We start from the raw sequence: 24785 nt of genomic DNA on the forward strand, positions 1-24785 counted from the left end.
TTTCCCCGAGGGTTTATAAACTGCGGTTTTCACGTTTCTTGGCCATTTGATCGTCATCTTAATAAGTGTGTGTGTCAAAGCGGGAGGCGGGAGGCCTCTTTCATCAGGCAGCAGTACATCGACAAGGTAATGGCCACATAACATCTTTATTTCATGCTAGCTCCGCAGTTTAACCCGAGGGAAAGTTCGGAATCGTTAACCATGTAACCTTCTTTTCTAAAATGTAACTTCTGCCGGCTAATGTAATAACTTCATACAATCTTTAACTATAAATCGGGGATAGAGAGTGAAGTACCCTCTCGAGCTCCCGTTCATCTTGGTTTGCGGTGCCACGTTTTGTAACCTTTCGTTTCTACAATGTATTAAAGCAACCTCAGTAGTTTGGGAATAGCCCATGTTTCGTCGACCCTATAGGTCTTTAAATTTTTTTTGGAGCTCAATCTTCGACACCATTTTAATTGTACTCGGGCCGTTTATTTAACCTGTTCCTTTTCACTAAGGCCCTGTAGGTTGGGTACTAGATACCTCTGTGTAATAAGACGTCTATTTGTAAATAGTGCCTTCTAAGGCCAGAGATTATTAGAGTTTCATGGTATGTTGCCTTGAGTAGGCTTGGAAAACTGAGAGCACGTTAGCTCTTTTTCAAGTGTTGTAAAAGTGGCTCTGGGGAGCCTGATATTGTAATTTAGGGAGCAAGTGCTCCATGTATTAGGGGATTTCTGCCCTTGTATACATTTGTGCCCTTTTGTAAATTTGAGCTAGAAGCTCAGGAAAAGTAAAGTGAGGGCTTGAAGCCCACGATCTGTTTATACCACCAATCTTGTCTTTCCTAAACTTGTTTAATGATTGCTACTTGTACCTGTAAAATTGTTAAATTTTGTGTTTTGAAAATATAACCTTCAGTTTACGTTTTAAATTCATTCTTGACATTGTAGTTAGACCCATTCTCCCGGCACCTTCTTTCACCTGTGCGATCCACGAAAAACCACGGAACAATGTATATGTATCTGTACTACCAGGCAATGCCTCATTCCTTTGTCTCCTGTACTTTCTTTTATTTTATTAGAAAATAATACATTGCGAATTAGATCCACTGATTGTTTTAATCTCATACTCATTTTTCTTCATTACCATTTTTTTAAACTCTGGTCATTGGATAAATTTTTAAAATTTTAATTATCATATATCATGTCGTCCATCTCGTTCCAATGGGGCCGATGACCTGCGATGTTAGGCCCCTTAAAACAATAAGCATTATCATCATCATCATTATCACCACCAATTGTGGGTTGCAGTGCGAGATACTGAACCCTTGAACTTACCATTCCATCGTTGGTCGGCCACGGCTGCTACAGTAGAACAATTTAGAACTCTTAAATCCTGGGTCGTTGCGGGAATAAATTCGGTCACGATCTTAACCAAACGATGGGGTTCAGAAGAGAGCCTAACTACTTGAAATGAGGAGCAAAAATATGCTTACTAACTTTTATTAAATTGAAAGAGCACGATAACATCATTAATTTAATATGCATTCTTGCAAAATAAAAGAATATAAATTATTGATTTTTGAATGTTCCAAACACAGTCACATTACATAACGTCAATTTGTTTCTTACAATGTCGAAGAGTTGCTTCAGAGAAGCTAATATGTTAGTGGACAGCGAAACTGAAAAACTGAAAAAGGGAAGACCTGAAAACCGGGCACCTATTATTCCAAACGAGAACTGAGAGTTAATCCACACGATCCGTGGAAAATCTGACTTTCAACAAGTAGAACGCCTGATTTTCTCTCAATTAAGGTTATCCACCAGTCGAATACCCTTAACGGATACGGAACACCCGCCGAATGGACCCTTAATCGAACCAAACTGACTATCAGTTGCTTTGGATAGGTTGCGAAATATTATGGGAAAGCATGGTGTTCACTAAAAGTTAACAGCATCATTCACTATTGAAATAAAATCCCACCATGTATTTGTCATTCATGACACCCTTAAGTGATAAGGTAATCCCGATGCTAAATGTGCATCACCCAAAACAGCTGTTCGGAAGGAACCAACAACAACATGATCCGAGAGGATCTTACGTTATGTCGTTCTAAAGGAACAAAACTGCGAAATGCAGGAAACAATTACTAATCATGCATTTAGAAGAAATGCCAAACACTGAAGATAATTAAAAAATGGAAAGTCATTTGAAAAATATCAGTATCGAACCGATTTTCAGGTTAGAAATGGGTTTGTTATGCTTAATAAAATTACCAGTCCACGCTAAAATTTACTATAACTTTAAGGAATTCTTTCCCTTGAAAAACAATGCTACCAGTACAGATCTCTCTATTTACTGTCTGTCCCAACACACTACTTGTAAAGTGATTACTTACTTACTTTAACTATGAATAAAAATGAAAGTACGACAAGATTGAAAATAAAATAAAATACTGACTGACGAATCGAAACCGCATTCGCAACTCAAGTCTCACACTAATACACTGAGTGTCAATATGCACACTATCAAACGAAAACGGACGTTAAAACGAGAAAACAATAAAGTCCGTAAATTAAATTAACATCTCGAAGTCATTAAAGCTTAACACGCACGAAGAATCACAGTAAAAATATTTAATCTATATCGAGCCGATATCCAACACTTGGACAACCCTCACTCGTTGATAGCAGTCCCGTTATCTCAATGGAGAGCTACGCATTGACCCTCTTCATAAATCATATCGTACTGTAGATGCTACCTTCATCCAGGCCACTTCAACAAAAAAAAAACAAAAGAAACATCTAAACTGAGACTTGAGTGTGTACAGCTACCATCCCAGACCTATCGTCGGGCTCACTTGAAATCTGTACACCCTAACACTAATCATTATGTACATGATGCCTTCCAAATTCTATCGTCGGGCGTGACCTAGGACGTCTCATCATCAGTGACTCCAAGAATAACATGTGACGTCCTAAATCTATCGTCGGGCGTCAAAGTGGGTCGTACTACGCCTCCCTTAACATATCAGGCGAACAGCAATTTCAAACACCTCCGACATTTAACACTAAATCTGGTCAGACAAAATACGCACGACGGAACCACGTCTCTTACTATCAAATGAATGCAAGTCGAAAAACACAGTAAGTCTCTACCATTACAATACGTGAACTCAAAAATAAATATACGTGACGAACGATTCTCCACCTCGAACACAATCTCAGCCTGTGCACTGAAGTGTTAGGGAAGCAAATGAAAATTCCCTACACACATTTACCATTTAGTAGATGCCTTCAAAATAATAATCATCACTACCGCATCCGAAATTCTCAAATCGCCTATCATCAATTCCAACTATTTTATCAATGACCTCTCCAGTGACCAAATTCAATACAACCCAACCATGGGTCCAAAGTGCTCTTTGATCCTTGAGGTCGCTCATTATCTTATTATCCATACGGGCTTTACGTAACAAAATCACTGGACGTTTACTACCAAGACTTTAACATTTTACGAGAGTCGTTTTCACTTGGGATCTTTCTATAAATTTACGATGCTTCACACCATAGTCGTCTCAAATTCGGATTGATTGCGGAAAACAATACAGCCTGCCTCAACACAGCCTGTTTCCTAAATACTTCCTCTTCAAAAATATAGCTTGTCTCAAACTCCTTCTCCTCGCTTTATTCCAGCGGTATCACTTCTCCACATACATATAAATTCGTCGCTCTCAATCCCTTTTCCTTCAAGACCCTTTTTCATACTTCGATCCCCTGGTGGAAACGACAACCATTATTAAACACATCTCTTACTTTACTATTATTACGACTTTCGAACCTCGAGAGTCCAAGAGCACCCAGCGACTTTTCGTATCATTGATATACACGATGTCTCAAAATTTCCTTCCCATTAATGACTGTGACTAACAAATTTCACCGAAATCATCTAAATATGCCTGCGATCCTTGTAAAAATATACTGGTTAAAGGCACTTTAACATAGAAAAATTTCCTTATCCCGCGGTAGACATTATTATTATTATTATTATTATTATTATTATTGACCAACATTTCTGAATTCAACTGACATCTGAGATTAAGATATTCGCCACGACTAATTTACACTTATAACGTTCCAAAAATCCACGCTTTGGATGATATCTCATCGAACATTCAACACAAAATTTTAAGCGTCGCATTTTACCGTTCTTGACATAAAAGTTACACACTGAAATTTTCACACGCTGACCAAAAATTACAACACCTTTCGCCTGATAATTACGAATAGCAACCCGACAATCATCTTGAAAAATTTGTTGGGACAGAACAATAACTAACTAACTACAACATAATATATAATAGACAGACCTGCACAATGGAGACATTCCCGGCATTCTGGTTACATCATCACCAGCTGACCTCGGGCTTAGCCGCTCATTTTCACAGATAACATTTTCATTTCCAAAATCTCACTCATACAAACACTACCCTTCACACACACGATATTAAAATTACCATATAACTCAGGCACTTTCTCTGTAATTTGCACCACGAACTTCCCTCGTTCTGCAGTCGACTACAACTGTCTGATGCGTTCCCAGAGTGGTTTCTCTCCGTTACTTCAATGAAACAGGTGTTCAGCAGATAAAGGGAGCAGAACTACTCTGAATAGCTTCCCCCAGACCCTCTTCACTTTCAAGTGGACATGAGATGATATAAATAAAACCTGCTGTGTATATTTCAACCAGCCTACACCTTCCTAGTTCGTCGGCAAACGTTCAGAACTTTTCCAATCACTTTCTCTTCTTAACCAAGTATATGGACCTTAGCCACGGACATGTATTTAATTATTTGTCGGTCAATCTGGCGCGAATTTCCAATGACGACGGGCACAAGCTCCCGCGGCTTCAAGTTCCAGATCGACACTGAAAAATCTACGGTGGGGGGTTTCTTTTATAATCTCAGGAGGGACGCTATCCCCTCTATGAGGCTTGATTGTGAAATCTGCCAATTTTGCGTCTAATAGACCGATTTTTATGAGACTTGTCCCAGAACTCCGGACAGGCTTGCACTTATGTTAGATGTTAAACTTTTAATTTTTCTACACTCACAACCGGGGAAATAAATTATTTCTGCCCGTGCGTTTCGCGCGTTTTCTTCCTCCCCTGACCTTGGCACGTGTAGCTGGTTCGCTGATCTCACGCTAACATGTACTTAGGCTTAACTGCATTTAAGTTTTTCCCTGGGGGCTCTGTCTTCACGTAGGGTGTACTAATAATTTTGCTTATTTATTTCTTTCTTTACTGTATTGTCAAAATCCCTCGTTGTGCAGAATTCCATGAATTTAAAGAATTGTCGGGCACTCGAGTCCCACCGAGGTGTCCCGGCAATTCACGAGCTTGCCGTGAGTGAGAACCTTCCCACGCGACATCGGGGCTCTTAGGAGCGCAACATGGCTGCCTTCAAACATAAAAGTACTTTCTTAATACCAAATAAATATTGGAGAAAAAAATATTTTCCTCACCGTAGAATTATAGGTTCAATACGTTGGTCCAGATCCCTCCAGAACGATTCCAACTCCTTGTAGAGTCGATGCTTAGGCGTATTGGTGCCGTTTTGAGGGCTTGCCAAGGACCAACTTATTATTAATATACCGGAAGGTATACCTCAACGCCGCGCATTCAAAATAAGCGCCTTAATGAACTCCTCTATCGAACAAAAGTGGAAACTGCTTCAACAGGAACTTAGACCTTTAATCAGAAGATGTCACCACTGAATAATTAAGTAATTGTTTAGTTGTAAAATTTCCTAAACTGAGTGAATTTTCGTTGTTTTGTTTGCCATTCATCAAGAAGTTTGGACATTCTTCCATAGATGACACTACCAAAAAACTATGATCATGCACCCTGGTGCGAAGTGTAAGAAGTTATAATTTAAAGAAGTTTTGTATATCTGGGGTTTTGTAACTGATTGATGTTCATTTATTTTTGGGTTGGCAATATTTCCTTTTTCTTTCCGCCAGTTTTGAGACTGGTCAATGAAAAATTTCTGAAATTAATTTTCAACCTATCACAGTCTTCTTGTTCGATTCTGAGTGTAACTTTGAGATTAACCAATTAAATTGAGAGGGTGTGGCTGGTTTTGTCTTAAACGATCTCGAACCTTCCCTGAGGGTTTATAAACTGCGGCTTTTCACGTTTCTTGGCCAGTTGATCGTTGTCGTTCTGAGAGTGTGTGTTTAGCAGGAGGCGTGCGGCCTCTTTCGTCGGCAGTAGAACATCTATAAGGTAATAACCACATAACTTCATTCTTTCTTGCTACATCCGCAGTTGAATCCGAGGGAAAGGTCCGACTCTTTAATTTTGTAACCATACTTTTCTAAAATGTAACTTTTCTTTCGGCTATTGTAAACATTTCATAAAATATTTAATTGTAAATCGGGGATAGAGAGTGAGTTACCCTCTCGAGCTCCCCTTCATCTTGTTTTGAGGTGATTAGCAACCTTTTTGCAATTTATTACAGTTATTTCCATTCGCGCCACCTCAAGTAGCTTGGGATTAGCCCCTTTTTCATAGGCCGAGAGCCCTGTAGGTTTTAAATTTTCATTATCTGGGAGTGCAGTGTACGCCTCCATTCTGTTTATGTTCGGGCCGTTCATTTAACCTGTTCTTTTCGCGAAGGCCTTGTAGGTTGGGTACTAGATACCTCTGTAGAAAACTTTTTTTTTTCAATTAGTAAGTGTGCCTTGAGAGGCCAGAGATTGTAAGTTGATGTTGCCTTGGGTAGGCTTGAGAAACTGAGAGCCTGTTAGCTCTTTTCCAAAATGTTGTAAGAGTACCGAATCCCTCTTGAAGGCTAGATGTTGTAATTTTGGGAGCAAGTGCTCTTTGAATTAGGGGATTTCTGCCCTTGAAAAAAATTGGGCTCTTTTGTAAATGTGAGCTAGGAGCTCAGGAAGTGTAAAGCGAGGGGCGTGATGGCCAAGATCTATAAAGTTCACTAATCTTGTATTTTCCTAGACTTGTTTCAAGATTGTTATTGTATCTGATGTTTCATTGTTATGAAAAATTGTTAAGTTTGAAGTTCTAAAAATATAACCTTCAGTTTATGTTTAAAAATTAATTTTGATATTTTTAGTTAGACCCATTCAACCCGGCACCTTCTTTAACCTCTTTCTGCTCCACGGGCAACCCCGTAACAATTAACATGACATTCGGTGACTTCCCATGACCTTTGGCCACTCAGTGTATAATTTTTTATGCACTAACTGTGACTCTTTTACGTATTTTATAAAATTCTTAACGTTAGCACATTCAAATTGACAAACTTTTCGAAGTGGAAGAGTGCAATTAAAAACACCTTAAGCAGAAAGATATACTTTTTCATATAATTGTTTCTTTAGTAGGAATGCTGTGTCTCCAGATTTGCTTGCATGGCTGATTGAGTCCGTAAGAAAATTTACTTACCGGGCAAATTCCATAGCTGTGCGCGCCCAAGAGGGGTTTGGGTTTGGGTTTGGGTTTCAGATGTGAGTGAAGTGGATGGTAGAATGGTTTCGAAAGGTGGTGGTGGAATTTCTTTAGGGGTTGATGGAATTTCTTCAGGGGATGATGGAGTTTTGATAGGGGATGATGGTGTTTGAACAGCGGATGTTTAAGATGTTTCAATAGGGGATGATACAATGGTTTCTTCAGAGGAGGAGGAAAGGGTTTGGATAGGAGGCCAGGTTTTAACAGAGGTTTGTATCCATACAGTTGTGGAGACGAATACTGAAAGAAAATAAGACATGCATTAGTTCGCATCTGCCCTCGAAAAAACTCATACAAATACGGCAATAAAGTTGAGACTTACCATGTACTTGAAACCTCCGCCCTTCTTCTTAAGCCCATGATTCCAGAAGGTACCATAGGAATCCTGCAATAGGAAAAGAACTAGTACTTACGCATCTGAGACAAGAGGAATAATAATAATAATAATAATAATAATAATAATAATAATAATAATAATAATAATAATAATAATAATTTCGTCCTCACAAAGAAGATCCTACGTCACCTGACAGAAGACAACATCCTTGCTGAGAAAGGAAAAGAATGCCCCAAGAGCGCTCAAGGATGTAAGCAGCAGCTCATAATTGATGTAATTGTTACGAAATAGACTAGGGAGACAAAGCAAGTTTTGTACTCCTTGTGGGTGGAGGATGCAGACGAAGAATACACCCAGGGTATTCCCTGCCTGTCGTAAGAGGCAACTGTAAGGGGCGACCTTGTCTTGGACATGTATTGCAACGTGATATCATGTGTTCAATCTCCTGTGGATGGGAGGGGCTGAATACATTCTCAGGTAATCCCCGCCTGTCGTAGAAGGCTACTAAAAGGGTCATGTGACATGGTCCCCACATTATTTTTTTGTTTTTTTGAGGGTTAGTTGTAGATCGATTTAAAATTCTTGATGTGCGTGCTGCTCGGAGATGGGCATCTTACGTGTGCGATTACGCCCGAAAGTGCGCGTAGTGACCACACAGGGATCGGCGGGTAGGAGCGTCTCGTAACCCTGCAGTAGTATCCGCCTGACAAAACACGTCCCCCAACAGCCGAATGCCAGAAGGACATGCTATTATTGTTTTTTTCTCTATATTTAGTGCTCCGCACACGCTATGGGTGCGTGCTGTTGCGGGTGATTGGAGGAAGGGAGTCCTAGTGCTCATTGCCTCAGTCATCCTGTAATGGGCATGTCCAACATCGGACCCCGGTCAGTGCCGGATACGACCAGGTGGGTATTGCCTTGGCTGCTTGGTTCGGCTACAGAGAGCCCTGATCGGAGTGGGTGGCATTCGGAGAAGATGATTTCGGGCATGGCTTCGAAACGTCTTCGACCTGCCCAGGGTGGTCTCCCACCGAAGTCTTTACCTTTCGATTCCTTGAACGGTTCATCCCCCTGTGAGCAAGCGAAGCGTGAAGGAATGGGATCCAGCTTCCCTAGGTTTCTGGTTGCTACCAAAACTGATGGGAATGACTTCAAGCTGGCAAAGCCTATTTTGTTTAGCAGGCACATAGCAGGTGTCTACGGTGAACTAGAGTAACAGAGGAAAATGCCCAACGGTAGTATGTTGTTAAAGACGCGCTCTGCCATGTAAGCTGATCTATTGCTCAAGTGCGATCACTTTGGCGATATTCCCATCAAAGTGGAAGAGCACAAGAACTTGAATCTGGTTCGTGGAGTTATCTTCCACCGTGATACTCCCACGTGGCGCGCCCCAGGTGGCAGATAGGGGGGTCCTAACCGGCTTGCCGGCGGACTTGAGGGAAATAGAATACCTCTCGCCGACCAAACACACTACCCCCTGCGGGTGGGGGACGCAGATGTAGAAAAACCCGCGGTATCCCCTGCCTGTCGTAAGAGGCGACTACAAGGGGCGACCAAGGGATGATTGAATTAGAACCATAAAACTACTCTTGATTCGTACCATCATGCGGGGAACACTATAGTATCACTACTATGTAGTATCACTACATTGGTACGAAATAGGTTTGTGATTTGTTGCAGTAAAAAGCCTGGCCTGGTGGTTTCCAGTACCCGTGCGTCGTACCCATGTGAGCAACACCGCGGGTCTGGGCGTAGCCTGTGAGTTGTACCACTATATGAGCGACACCGTGGGTCTGCGTTGCCTTTGATTAGTATCCACTATGTGAGGAACACCACGGAGTCCGTGGGACCGGCATCCGTGCCTAGTACACCTAGGTGAGGAAACTCATTGGTTTGCGTTGGCTATGAGTGGCGCCATTGTGTGTGAAACACCATAGGTCTGCGTTACCTGTACGAAGTACAATACTTGTGAGTAGTACCGTCTTGTGTGGAACACCGTGAGTTTCGCTACATTTGATTAGTACCGCAACATGACAAGTACCATGGTTCTACTTTACTCGCGAGATGTACCATTCTGTGCGGCCTTAGACATGGATTTTGCACCCCTTTAGACATCAAGCATCATTGTGCTTTATGAGTGGTCTCTTGGTCAGTAATCAATTATGTATGACCTTTGTTTTAGTCTGATCACTGTATTTTGTTTGTTTGTTTCCTCCTTTTTTTTTGTGGGGTTCATGTCCATCTATTCATTCTTCATGTCATTAATTTTGTTTTGATCAGTGGATGAATTTGACATTTTTGTCCTGTCATTTCGTACCATTAGGCGCCGATGACCTCGATGTTAGGCCCCTTTAAACAACAAACATCATCATCATCTTACAGCTACTAATACTCCACCTCCTGTAGTTTTCTCAGATAAAAACAAGCCCCTGTCATTTCTGAATACTACATAGCGATCATAGCAAAACTCACTATCCATGACCACGAACCTGCTACGCTGGCGTAGCAGGGGGAGAGGTGATACTCCCATGTGGCGCGTGCCAGGTGGCGGATAGGGGGGTCCTAATCGGTTTGCCGGCGGACTTGAGGAAAATAAAATACCTCTCGCGGACCAAACATACAACCCCCTGTGGGTGGGGGACGCCGACGAAGAATACACATGCGGTATCCCCTGCCTGTCGTAAGAGGCGACTAAAAGGGGCGACCAAGGGATGATTGGCTTGGAACCATGAAACTACTTGTGATTAGTACCACCACGCGGAGAGCATCATGGGTCTCTTTTACTTGCGCGTAGTACAACTATATTAGGTACCAAATAGGTTTGTGATTAGTAGCAAACAGGATCACCGTGCGGTCGGCTTTTTCAGTACCTGTGCTTAGTACCACCATATGAGTAGGACCATGGGATGATAGCTACCATCATTCTGCCTTGCCTGTGATTAGTACCCACTATATGAGGAACACCACGGGATAGAGGAAGGTCCCTATGGTTAGAACTCTTATGTGATGAACACCATAGGTTTGCGTTGCCTGTAAATGGCGCCGCAATGTGAGAAAAACATAGGTCTGTCGAATTTCATAACCTGTGAGTAGTACCATAATGTGTGGAATACCGCGACTCTCTGCTACTTTTGATTAGTACCGCAACAGGACAAATACCATGGTTCTACTTTCCTAGCGATAAGTACCGTTATGATGGGCCGATAACTTGGATTTTGGACCCCCTTTAGGGGGTCCTAACCGGCTTGCCGGCGGACTTGAGGGAAATAAAATACCTCTCGCGGACCAAACACACACCCCCTGTGGGTGGGGGAGGCAGACGAATAATACACCCACGGTATCCCCTGCCTGTCGTGAGAGGCGACTAAAAGGGGCGACCAAGGGATGCTTGGAATAGAACCATGAAACTCCTTTTGATTAGTACCATCACGCGTGGAACACCATCGGTCGCTTTTACTTGCGAGTAGTACCACTCTGTTAGGTACTCCATATTTTTGTGATTCGTAGCACTCGAGGGGGGTTCCGTGTGGGTTTCCAGTACCCGTGAGTCGTGCCCGTGTGTGCAACACCACAGGTCTTGGCGTTGCCTGTGAGTTGTACCCGTGTGCGCGACACCACGCGTCTGGGCGTAGCCTGTGAGTTGTACCACTGTACGAGCGACACCGTAGGTCTGCGTTGCCAGTGATTAGTACCCACTATGTGAGGAACACCACGGGAATGCCGGCGCCCGTGCTTAGTACACCTAGGTGAGGAACCTCATCGGTTTGCGTTGGCTATGAGTGGCGCCATTGTGTGAGGAACGCCATAGGTCTGCGTTACCTTTACGACGTACAATACTTGTGAGTAGTACCTTAATGCTTGGCACACCGTGAGTTTACGCTGCCTTTGATTAGTACCGCATCTCGAGACATATCATGGTTCTACTGTCCTCGCGACTTGTACCATACTGCGGGGCCGTAGACCTGGTTTTTGGACCCCTTTAGACATCAAGCATAATCGATTCCGGACTGTGCTTTATAAGTGGTCCCTTGGTCAGTGATACTATTATTTATGCCCGTTTTTTGAGTTTGTTTGTTTGTTTATTTGTTTTTTGTGTTTTTGTAGGTTTCATATCCATCCATTCATTCTTCATGACATTCTTATTTTATTTTGTTCAGTGGATTAATTTGAACTCTTGGTTATTTCATTTCGTACCATTAGGGGCCGATGACCTCGATGTTAGTCCCCTTTAAACAACAAGCATCATCATCATCATTGGACCCCCTTTAGACTGCAAGCATCATCGTTTCACTGTTATGCTCTAGCAGCAGTCCCTTGGTCAGTAATCGTATTCTTTTACGTCAGTTTGTGTGAATGTAAAGCATTGCGGGTCGCATCCACTGATTGTTGTAAGTTCATGTCCATCCATTCATTCTTCGTTCTCACGCTTTGAATTCTGGTGAGTGGAGGTCTCGATGACCTCGAAGTTAGGCCCCTTTAAAGAACAATCATCATCATCACTATCCATGATATCCTGATCCAAAAACTCTCTTTCAGTACAATTACATCATAATCACTATATATAAGATTTTAAAGAAATACGACAGTTTTTGTTTCTATGCCGCAAACGTTTTTATAATAATAGGTTAGTTCATTCTCAGGCATCATCAGATATTAGTAGAAGATTATAAATATTAGAAAAAAGAAGTAAATATTTACACACAAATAATTAAACAATTTCAAAGAAAACATAAATAAATGTACATGCAAATGCATGGAGATGAGAGCTTACTCAGGTCCTCGTTATTACTGATAACATGTATAGGACTACCGTCTACCTTCCTAATCATGATCGTTCCACTTCTACCAACCCAGAAGTATTTATAGTCCTTTTCACGTTGCAACTGCTTCGTCTTTGCAAATAAAACTCTTCTAAGTGGGGCAATCGATTGATTGATTGATTGATTGATTGATTGATTGATATACAGTAGATTGGGTTAGGGGTTGACATGCCGAGCTGAATTGTGGACAGGGTTCGCTTCACCTTGCGCCTGGCGAGTAATTGCTCTTTATGGGTCCTTCTAACAAATTTAACTATAATTCCATAAGTTGGACGATTAGAGATCTTTTTCAATCGATGACAATCGTCAATCACGTCCTCCTTCAAGTCTAAGTGTAAAGCCTTGCCTATATTGATGACAGTCTGCACTACAACCTCATTAGGCGACTCGGGAACACCAAATATTTCCTAAAGATTCAGCTTGAAGTTTGCTCAAGGTCATCACACCTCATAGCAAGACTGTTTAACATGTTCGTCAGTCGCTTATTTTCGGTGACCAAATTGTCTATAATAGTTTGTTGCCTGTCTATTATTTTCTGTTGTTTACTAATAAGTTTACTGTTTTCATCCATTCTCTCATGACAAACATTAATTGAATTGCCTAGTTGTCGCTCGATGTCAGTAGTAGACTTGTTTACACTGTCCAGCTTCTCTTGCATAGTTAGCAGTAGTTTATAAATATCACCCACACATGGCACCACTATGTAAACTCACACGCCTCTTGTCAGAACACTGTTTGAACCTTCATACTTTACCTTGTGACAACATATACTCCACATCCGTTTCCTAAAGATTCACACACTTGCTATGAAACCAATTACTACAGTCATTGCACTGAACCTTTGCTGTTGCGTCTTGCATAGGCACGGCCTTTGTACATTCCAGGCAGGTACTCATCGCTACACTCTTTCGATATATCGACTTGACTTGACAAAAGAACGTGACAGTGAGGATACCCCGTCACTTCAATTAATTAGTTTGGCAACACTGGTGTTTTAATGTTTACATACACATTACGATTATAAAACTGCACGATTAAGGAATTATATGAATATCTACCGATCTAATTTATGTATTGAATACTCTAATGCAACTTACTGCAGCAGTAGAAACATGTTTTTGGCGTCTAACTTCAATATACACCAGAAAATAACACAATGAATACGGCCGACACGACCTAAGCCAACCATGACGTCACATGTGCAGGGGCCGTTGGCCTAGATTTTGGACCCCTTTAGACAACAAGTATCATCGATTCAGGGCTGTGCTTTAGAAGCAGTCCCTTGGTCAGTAATACTATTGTTTTAAGATAGTGTCTGTGAAGGTGGGGCATTGCGGGTCGGATATACTGATTCTTCTAAGTTCATAATCATTGTTCATCGTCGACTTTTTGAATCCTAGTCAGTGGATCGATTTTGGAATTATTTTTAACTTTCAGTATTGTGGGTTGGATCGAATGATAATTTTAAATTCATATTCATTCATTCATTTTTCATCATCACGTTTTGAATTCTGGTCAGTGGATGAATTTTGGACTTCTAAATGGTCATTACGTTTCGTATCATTAAGGGCAGATGACCTAGATGTTAGACCCCTTTAAACAACAAGCTTCATCATCATCATCATCACCAACATGATATTGTACTGATAGGCAAGGCATCAAAGGTCACATATCTGAGAGACATTGCATTAGAAACTCCTGCGAACATACAAAATGTCTACAAATGTAACAAGGAAGATTTGGCGTCAGGACAGGGTTGTTGTTATTCCAGTTCACCAGTTGAAGCTTAACAAGGACTTCTGCATTGAGCTCCAGGAGACAGTGGTTTTAAAAACCTACAGCATTATAAGGAAAGTGTTGAAAAAGGATTTGAAGGATCCATAAACGAAAAGATTCAGATCAATACATAGCCGATTTAAGCACCCCGTAGAACTCGCAGGTACGGGGGTGCCCGAGTTTTAGGGTCCCCATCGTCACCCTCCTGCAAATGCGTTGTTAGTTATAAGTGAATTTCCTGCTGAAACTGTCTTCTTATGAAATTCCTTAATCTTCCAGTTGAATTATCAGTGTTTCTCAATCACTAAAATCTCGAACGGAGTTTCACACCTCTGTAGTTCTTGATCAGTTGTCCCTATGTATCGATCAAGAATTTCTGGTACGTGTAGTTCCTGTTCCCTTGTGGTTAGCATGTTTGTTGATTATGCGTTAGTCGGGGAAGCTCATGCTTTGCCCCGTGGTCAGTAGCGTAGCCAGGATCGACCAATGGAGGGCAGGGAGTTATAGTTTTACAAAATGATGATAGAACAAAATGAAGGTGCTTGTGCGTGTGTGGTGCGCGCATGCGTGAGTGTCATTATAAGGACAATGATACACTGTTGATATTCAGATTGCAGTACATTACAAAATCTTACATTAAAATAGAGAACAATATGATCAAGGCGAATGTTATGTTCATATTACAATATTCACGAACCTACTTACGCTGGTGTAGCAGGGGGGAGAGGTGATACTCCCACGTGGCGCGTCCCAGGTGGCGGATAGGGGGGTCCTAACCGGCTTGACGGTGGACTTGAGGGAATTAAAATACCTCTCGCGGACCACACACAACCCCCCGTCGGTGGGGGACGCACATGTAGAATACACCCGTGGTATCCCCTGCTTGTCGTAAGAGGCGACTAAAAGGGGCCCAAGGGGCTCTCAACTTTGGAGTGTGGATTGGCGACCACGGGCCCTTAGCTGTGTCTTGGCATTGCTTCCACTTACTTGTGCCAGGCTCCTCACTTTCGTCTATCCTGTCCGACCTCCCTTGGTCAACTCTTGTTCTTTTCCGACCTCGACGGTATTAGAGCATTCGAGGCCTAGGGAGTCTTTCATTTTCACGCCCTTCGTGGCCCTTGCCTTTCTTCGTCCGTTACATCATCTTTCGAAGTGACGGATCCCTTCTTTCTTCTTCTTTTCTCTCTCTCTTTACCCCCTGTGAGTGGGGGACGTAGACGAATAATACACCCACGGTATCCCCTGCCTGTCGTGAGAGGCGACTCAAAGGGGCGACCAAGGGATGATTGAATTAGAACCATAAAACTACTCTTGATTCGTACCATCATGCGGGGAACACTATAGTATCACTACTATGTAGTATCACTACATTGGTACGAAATAGGTTTGTGATTAGTAGCAGTAAAGAGTCTGGCCTGGGGGTTTCCAGTACCCGTGCGTCGTACCCATCTGAGCAACACCGCGGGTCTGGGCGTAGCCTGTGAGTTGTACCGCTATATGAACGACACCGTGGGTCTGCGTTGCCTGTAATTAGTACCCATTATGTGAGGGACACCACGGGAATACCGGCGCCCGTGATTACTACACCTAGGTGAGGAAACTCATCGGTTTGCGATGGCTATGAATGGCGCCACTGTGTGAGAAACACCATAGGTCTGCGTTACCTGTACGAAGTGCAATACTTGTGAGTAGTACCGTCTTGTGTGAAACACCGTGAGTTTCGCTACTTTTGATTAGTACCCCAACATGACAAACACCATGGTTCTACTTTACTCGCGACATGTACCATTCTGTGGGGCCTTAGACATGGATTTTGCACCCCCTTTAGGCATCAAGCATCATTGTGCTTTATGAGTGGTCCCTTGGTCAGTAATACCTTTATTTACGATCTTTTTTTGAGCCTGATCCACTTTTTTGTTGGGTTCATGTCCATCCATTCATTCTTCACTGTTTTTTCTTTGTTTTTTTTTGGTTTGGTTCATGTCCATTGTCCATCCATTCATTCTTCATGACATTTCTTATTTTATTTTGGTCAGTGGATGAATTTGAACTTTTTGTTATTTCATTTCGTACCATTAGGGGCGGATGACCTCGATGTTAGGCCCCTTTAAACAACAAGCATCATCTTCATCATATTACAATCTAAAATCGAACTTTAGGGGCTTCTTTGAAAATAGCTTCAAGAAATCTGTTGTTTTTATAATTATGCATCTAAATGTTCAAAAGAGTCAACATCTTGAATCGTTGCCAAGGCGGGGGAGGGGAGTGTCTAACCTCCAGTAATCCCCCCCCCCCTCATTGGGTACGCTCCTGACCGTGGTTTATCATAACGTAACATAAAATGGATAGAAAATACTTGTCAGGTTCTCCAAAGACAAAGCGTAAGAAGGAGAAGACAGAAACAGCACGACAGGAAGGTACCTTAAACAAATTTGTAAAGAGAACACTAGATGATACTTAGGCTGTGGTGCCTGTGGATGGACAATACAGGAAACAGGAGTAGAGTAATGAGATCGCCAACAACGGGATGTAGCGAAAATCCGTCTGTTATCTTTTCAAATATGACTAATGTTCAGTTAGAAGTTAGTGCAGGAAATCCATGGTTATCAGAGTATTTAGGAGTTGTAGTAAGGATGTAAAGGACATAGTGAATAAGTCTTTGGTAAGACCGCAGCTAGAGGATGGTTCCGGTGTATGGGACCGTCACCACTACTTAAGTCAAGAAGAGTATCATAGTCTAGTACAGTCTATTCACTACCTACTCGATTTTCATCAAAAGGGCTACAGTTCGAATCGTAGTCGATGAAATTAAGACAGAGTATGAAATAAGTTCTTTTCCGAGTTCTGCGCAAAAGGCAAAGTTCCCGTCGCTGTGCACATGTTTAAAATAACAAATACAACGGTCGCGAACATTTCTTGACCTTGAAAACATTTATTTTGTTGATAAATGCCACATTCTCGCTTTTCGCCTCTATTTTTTTGGAATTCTGTTTTGCGGCCAACCATCGCAAACGGAGTAAGGTTCGGATCTTAGCATATGATTTCAAGACTTGTGAATGGACGTCAGGAAAACGGCTTTTCAGCTTTACAAACATATTGTTCACAACTTCGGGTTCCCTGTTCAAATCTGTTCGTCCGTGAACTTCAGCAAATATCAGTTCGAATTTAGTGATCATTTCCATGAAATCATCGGAAGGGACGAGCAAACCTCCCCGAGACAGCACGTGTATCCACCCCAGACTTGGGTCATCTGGCGGTGTCAATAACTCTCCTGTAGGCGTGCCCAGGGATCTGTCAAATTTTCGGCAGCGCTATGCGATGACCCTCGCAACGTATTTGGATCCCTCCACACTACACTCAGTATCTTCCTGTAAGGATAGATCATCACTATCAATAGCTGGCAATTCAATGTCATTAATATCCTTGTCACCCTCAGTCATCGCCAGAGCTTCAGTCATATCCGGGAGCATGTTGCCAAACATAGCCGACGTAACAAATTCTCCTCCTTCGGCAGGAGCTACAGGTGTTACATTCGAAAGGGAAATATAGCTGGAATTGGCTGCTAACAACAACAGTATGATCCTATTTTTGACATCAGGTGGAGATGGATGATCGTAAAAATGTCCAAGACCTCTTAGGCGCGAAAATAAATTCTCCAGGCAAACTTCATTCAAACGTGCTGTGAGAATGTATTTAGCGCCGAAAGATTCCATGTCTTTGAAAAGGCCAAGCAGGGAACGGATACTTTTCAAAAATCCTTTTTGAAAGGGAAGCATATGTTTCTCAGAACCAACACGCATGTTCTCACAACATTCATAAAATTCTGTGAGGCATTTCTCCTGTTCATAGCGATGAATACCAAACCCACATTCAAGTGGCTTGTCACTCTCAGGTATTCTACAATTTAAAATGTCTAGTATCTCATCGGCAAGCTGTATGAACGCACTAACATGATCTTCCTCTGGCATCAAGTACCGGATAGCCGGTGCTATTGTGTTAGAAAACAACTCAGCTGCTAATCGTACACGCTGTCGCTCCCTGCCTACCAGATTAATGTGATGCTGAGAAAGCTTAGGACACATTTTAAATTCACCACTATCCAGAACCAATCATTTTTCAATCACATTTTTCGTTGCTGGTTTTTTGCAAGGTAGTACCTACAATACCTTTGTCCAAGAAGTGATTTCTCATTAACTTAAATAAATTAGGTACATCAGCAAACTCCCACACATTTCTGCTCGCATTGTGAGGATTAGGAAAATTAGTGTTTAGGTATCTTTTCTCAAGTTCTTTCCACACAGATGCATTCTTGGCTCCCATGTCTGCTACCGTAGCTACAACACTGTACGAGACGCACTCTAAAGCCAATATTATTCTTTTCAGAAGCGTAGCTGTCATTTGTACGTCAAAATCAAAGTAGACAGGTTGTTTCCAAGATGAAAACAACCCTCGTACCATAACAACGAGAACATTGCTATGTGGGCCTACTATTGTCTTCTTCTTGGTCATAACAAGTTCTGCTATCGATGTTCATTTCATCGAATGATACAACGCAGAGTCGTTCTTTGTCGCTCAGTCTTTCAGCTTGTATTTTCATCAGAAGTAGAGCGTCTTGCAGTATGCCTGGCCGGCAGCGAAAGGAGCGGTTTATCCATGTTCTTAGCGTTGAAACTGCAGGCAGTGGGTATCTCATTTTTTCTCGCAAGTGAATGTATCATTTCTGCGAAACAGCACAAATGTCCTCCTTATTCCATTGAACTCGTTTAGATCCATTTAACAGACGTCTTATTTGGCTGGGTGAAAATATTTTCCTCGATATTCGTTTAATTTCGTCAGACACTTGAGTACTCATGTTCTTCTTTAGTTTGTGAACATTTGTTTTGTGAAAGTGACAGCTTATTCGCAAGACCTTTGTTTCGTAATTTTAATTTCATATTCACATCAGACAACCGAACGTTTCTTGCTTCAATAGCTGCAGTAGTTTTTAGTAAGTTGTCCTTTTCTGAAGTAGCAGTAGGGTTATCTTGTGTGTCAGTGCATTTGTCAGCTGTTCTCTTAATGAGTGATAGTTGTTTCAAAGTGTCAAAAGTTCGTTTCTGCACTAGTCTTTTGTCGTACCGCTCTTTCCTCTCTTCTGCAGTAGGCGAGATCATGCAGGCACTAACTACAGGCATGTTATCATTCCTATTTACTAAATCAGCATTCGTGTTAATGTATGGCAACATAAGTGAGGGAACAGCTCCGGGTTTGAGCACCCACTTCCGAGGCAAATTTAACAATTCAGACCTCAAGTCTCTTATGTAGTCTGACTGCTGGAAATGAAGAGAGCATATTCGAGCATTTTTAATATTTACCGAGTCTTTTCTGCAGAACTTCGATACCCAAACCTTTTGTAGTTTAATATCACGCGGGAAAGCATGCAAAACTATTTCACTTTCTTTGGTGTTTCGGTTGTGGGGTTTACAGTTTACTACAGCGCAGCCCGGCATTGTTTGTCATAATTCTAGAGCACTGTGAAGAATAGAACCGTCGTCACCGTATCACGACCGCCTGTTAAGCGATGTCTCTGTGAATACACCTTACGGCTTCCCAATTCACAATTAACTCATACCTTGTACCGCGTAAGTTATAGTCGAACAGCACCAACGAAAAAAGAAACTAGGTCCTCGGACACTCTTTTAAACACCCATGCACTGTAAATGTAAATACATCCGATACATGCGATAACTGACGAATTTTGCCGCGATCTACCCTGGTCCCGCGTGGCTAGCTGTTCCACTGTGACGTCATGCGCAAAAATCGAGGAAAATGCAACACCTTCTGCGCACGGCTGAGTGCACTCCCCTGCGGCTAATTGGCTAAACGGATAGAATGCTTGCCTTTGGTCCGAGAGCCCCGGTTCGATTCTCAGACCACGAACCTACTACGCTGGCGTAGCAGGGGGAGAGTTGATACTCCCACGTGGCGCGTCCCAGGTGGCGGATAGGGGGGTCCTAACCGGCTTGCCGGCGGACTTGAGGGAAATAAAATACCTCTCGCGGACCAAACACACTACCCCCTGTGGGTGGGGGACACCGACGAAGAATACACCCACGGTATCCCCTGCCTGTCGTGCGAGGCGACCAAAAGGGGCGACCAAGGGATGATTGTATAGAACTATGAAACTACTTGTGATCAGTACCACCACGCGGAGAACACCAAGGGCCGCTTTTACTTGCGCGTAGTACCACTATAATAGGTACGAAATAGGTTTGTGATTAGTAGCACACAGGAGCACCGTGCGGTCGGTTTTTGCAGTACCTGTGATTAGTACCACCATATGAGCAGGACCATGGGATGATAGCTACCATGGTTCTGCCTTGCCTATGATTAGTACCCACTATATGAGGAACACCACGGGATAGGGGAAGGTCCATGTGGTTAGTACTCTTATGTGATGAACACCATAGGTTTGCGTTGCCTGTAAATGGCGCCGCAAAGTGAGAAAAACATAGATCTGTATTATATGTCGAATTTCATAACCTGTGAGTAGTACCATAATGTGTGGAATACCGCGAGTCTCTGCTACTTTTGATTAGTACCGCAACATGACAAATACCATGGTTCTACTTTCCTAGCGATAAGTACCGTTATGAGGGGCGATAACTTGGATTTTGGACCCACTTTAGACTGCAAGCATCCTCGATTCAGTATTATGCTCTAGCAGCAGTCCCTTGGTCAGTAATGCTATTGTTTTTCCGTCAGTTTCTATGAATGTAAGGTATTGCGTGTGGCATCCACTGATTGTTTTAAATTCATATCCATCCATTCATTCTTCGTCCTCATGTTTTGAATTCTGGTCAGTGGAGAATTTTGGGCTTTTAATTTGTCATTCCATTTCGTCTCATTCGTACCATTAGGGGCCGATGGCCTCGATGTTAGACCCCTTTAAACAACAAGCATCATCATCATCATCATCATCATCATCATCATCATCATCGATTCTTAGAATCAACCCCGTCGTACTTTTAATTCCCCTTACCACGAACCTGCTACGCAGGCGTAGCAGGGGGAGAGGTGATACTCCCACGTGGCGCGTCCCAGGTGGCGGATAGGGGGGTCCTAACCGGCTTGCCGGCGGACTTGAGGGAAATAAAATACCTCTTGCGGACCAAACACACTACCCCCTGCGGGTGGGGGACGCACATGTAGAATACACCCGCGGTATCCCCTGCCTGTCGTGAGAGGCGACTAAAAGGGGCGACCAAGGGATGACGGAATTAGAACCATGAAACTACTTTTGATTCGTACCAACACGTGGGGAACACCATGGGTTGCCTGTACTTGCGAGAAGTACCACTCTATTAGGTATGAAATACGTTTGTGATTAGTAGCAGCTGGAGGGGGTTCTCCTGTGGGTTTCCAGTACCCGTGCGTCGTACCCATGTGAGCAACACCGCGGGTCTGGGCGTTGCCTGTGAGTTGTACCACTATATGAGCGACACCGTGGGTCTGCGTTGGCTGTGATTGGTACCCACTCTGTGAGGAACACCACGGGATGTGTGGTTAGTACACCTAGGTGAGGAACCTTATCGGTTTGCGTTGGCTATGAGTGGCGCCTCTGTGTGCGAGACACCATAGGTCTGCGTTCCCTGTACGAAGTGCCAAACTTGTGAGTAGTACCTTCTTGTGTGGAACACCGTTAGTCTTCGCTACTTTTGATTAGTACCCCGACATGACAAATACCATGGTTCTACTTTACTCGCGACATGTACCATTCTGAGGGGCCTTAGATCTGGATTTTGGACCCCTATCGACATCAAGCATTCTCGATTCAGGATTGTGCTTTATGAGTGGTCCCTTGGTCAGTCATACATTAATTATGATCTTTTTTGAATTGGATCCACTGTTTTTTTGTTTGCTCGTTTTTTGTTTTTGTGGTTCATGTCCATCCATTCTTTCTTCACGACATTGTTATTTTATTTTGGTCAGTGGATGAATTTGATTTCTTTTGTTATTTCATTTCGTACCATTAGGGGCCGATGACCTCGATGTTAGGCCCCTTTAAACAACAAGCATCATCATCATCAATTCCCCTTACTTAGGGACTGGCTGTTTATGACGTGTTTGTATGTGAGCGACCCCATGAGTATACGTGTCCTATCCCCCCTGTGGGTGGGGGACGCAGACGAAGAATACACCCACGGTATCCATTGCCTGTCGTAAGAGGCGACTATAAGGGGCGACCAAGGGAGGATTGAATTAGAACCATGAAACTACTTCTAATTAGTACCATCACGCAGGGAACACCATGAGTTGCATTTACTTGCGCGTAGTACCACTATGTTAGGTACGCAATAGGTTTGTGACTAGTAGCGATATTGTGTGAATCAGGAGGTGGGTCCTACAGTACCTGTGATTCGTACCCCTATATGAGCGACAACATGGTTCTGCATTACCTATGTTCCATTCCCACTATGTGAGGAATTCCACGGGATAGTAGGAGTCCCTGTGGTTAGTCCACTTATGTGAGGAACGCCATAGGTTGCGCCGCAATGTGCGAAATACCTTAAGTCTGTGTTACATGTGCACATTACACTACCTGTCAGCAGTACTAAAATGTGTGGAATACCGCGAGTCTCCGCTAATTTTGATTAGTACCGCAACATTACACATAGCATGGTTCTACTTTCCTAGCGATAAATACCATTGTGAGGGGCCGATGACCTGGATTTTGGACCCGTTTCGACTATAAGTATAATCCATTCAGCATCGTGCTATAGAAGCAGTCCCTTGGTCAGTAATACTATTGTTTTGTGCCAGTTTCTGTGCATGTGAGGCACTGTGGGTCGCATCCACTGGTCGTTTTAAATTCATATCCGTCCATCCATTCATTCTTCGTCCTCACGTTTTTAATTCTCGTCAGTGGAGGATTTTGGACATTTAAGTTGACCTTTCATTTCGTCTCATTTCGTACCATTAGGGGTCGTTGACCTAGATGTTAGGCCCCTTTAAACAACAAGCATCATCATCATCATCATCAGACTTGTGACAATAATATTAGCCTACATCATTACTTACCCCAACGAGCGTGATGAAGAGCGTCCCAACAACCAAGACGGAGAATGCCTTTACTGCCATAGTACTCCGCCGAGTGGAAGACTATAGTAGGGACAATGACCACCTTACGTTCTATTTATAGGTTCTCGAAGCTGTACGACCATTTGATGAGATACATATTTATTAATGCAATGATATCTTTGATGAATAAACTGATTATTAATGAGAATAGCTATCTCTTGTTGATGTTCGAACGTGGTCACTTCGCTAAACATGCTGTATGAACCTCAGGGTCAACACGACGGAAACCGGATGCGTTGTGGAAGTTAAACACAGTATCATACTACAAGCATGCTTCACACCTAAACAAAGCGAACATCGTAACGATCGTGATTACAGTTCTTGATGCACCAGATAACGTATATAGGGGAAGAGTACCGAGTGTTTATGGTAGTTGTTTTATGTTGTTATCAACTCCTAGTTTAGGTTGTGTGTAAATAAAACATCAGCTTTTCATTCTATCGAAATACGAACTTTATGACTGTAAAAACTTACATTAGTCCATTTTTTACAGGTTGACCCGTGTAATAGCGTTCTAAGTGTTACTTTTCGTGTTCCGACAGAGTGAAACATTTATAAGTTTTGTTAACTGTTTCGGGACTGAACAATAACTTTCTTCTTAACAAAATAAATAAATAGATGAAAATCGTCAGCCTGTTCAATCAACCAATCAATCAATCAATCAATCAATCAATCAATCAATCAATCAATCAATCAATCAATCAATCAATCAATCAATCAATCAATCAATCAATCAATCAATCAATCAATCAATCAGTCAATCAATCAATCAATACTGATCTGCAATTTAGGGCAGTCGCCCAGGTGGCTGATTCCCTATCTGTTGTATTCCAAGCCTTTTCCTAAATGATTTCAAAGAAATTGGAAATTTATTGAACATATCCCTTGGTAAGTTATTCCAATCCCTAACTCCCCTTTCCAGTCATTCCGCCGGGTTAGGAATGAAATGAATGGAGCCCCCATCTACCGGCGAGGACAGGAATTGCGCCGGCTGCCGAAGCCTGTTCCACTCCTCTGGGGCAACGATTAATGACTGACAGATGCAATAATATTGGAGAATGTTGCTGGAATTAAAGATTGCAGGGAAAACCTGAGTACCCGGAGTAAAACCTGCTCCGCCTCCAATTTGTCCAGCACATATCTCACATGGAGTAACCGGGAGTTGAACTACGGAAGCCAGCGGTGAGAGGCCGGCTCGCTGCCGCCTGAGCCACGGA

General features: G+C 42.6%; 1 protein-coding gene across 1 annotated transcript in view; it reads right to left on the minus strand.

Annotated features, from left to right (window-relative positions):
* Positions 1 to 23651, minus strand: part of LOC136871727 (uncharacterized) — a 32458-nt gene extending 8807 nt beyond the window's left edge. Inside the window, exons 1-3 of the mRNA XM_067145267.2 lie at positions 23509 to 23651; positions 7838 to 7900; positions 7453 to 7755 (exon numbers count right to left, since the gene is read on the minus strand). Coding sequence (XP_067001368.2) covers positions 7453 to 7755; positions 7838 to 7900; positions 23509 to 23568 — 426 coding nt within the window. The 5' untranslated portion in view covers positions 23569 to 23651. The remainder of the gene's footprint in view (positions 1 to 7452; positions 7756 to 7837; positions 7901 to 23508) is intronic.
* Positions 23652 to 24785: the final 1134 nt, after the last annotated feature.

Source organism: Anabrus simplex, chromosome 4 (assembly GCF_040414725.1).
Source record: "Anabrus simplex isolate iqAnaSimp1 chromosome 4, ASM4041472v1, whole genome shotgun sequence".
NCBI lineage: Eukaryota > Metazoa > Arthropoda > Insecta > Orthoptera > Tettigoniidae > Anabrus > Anabrus simplex.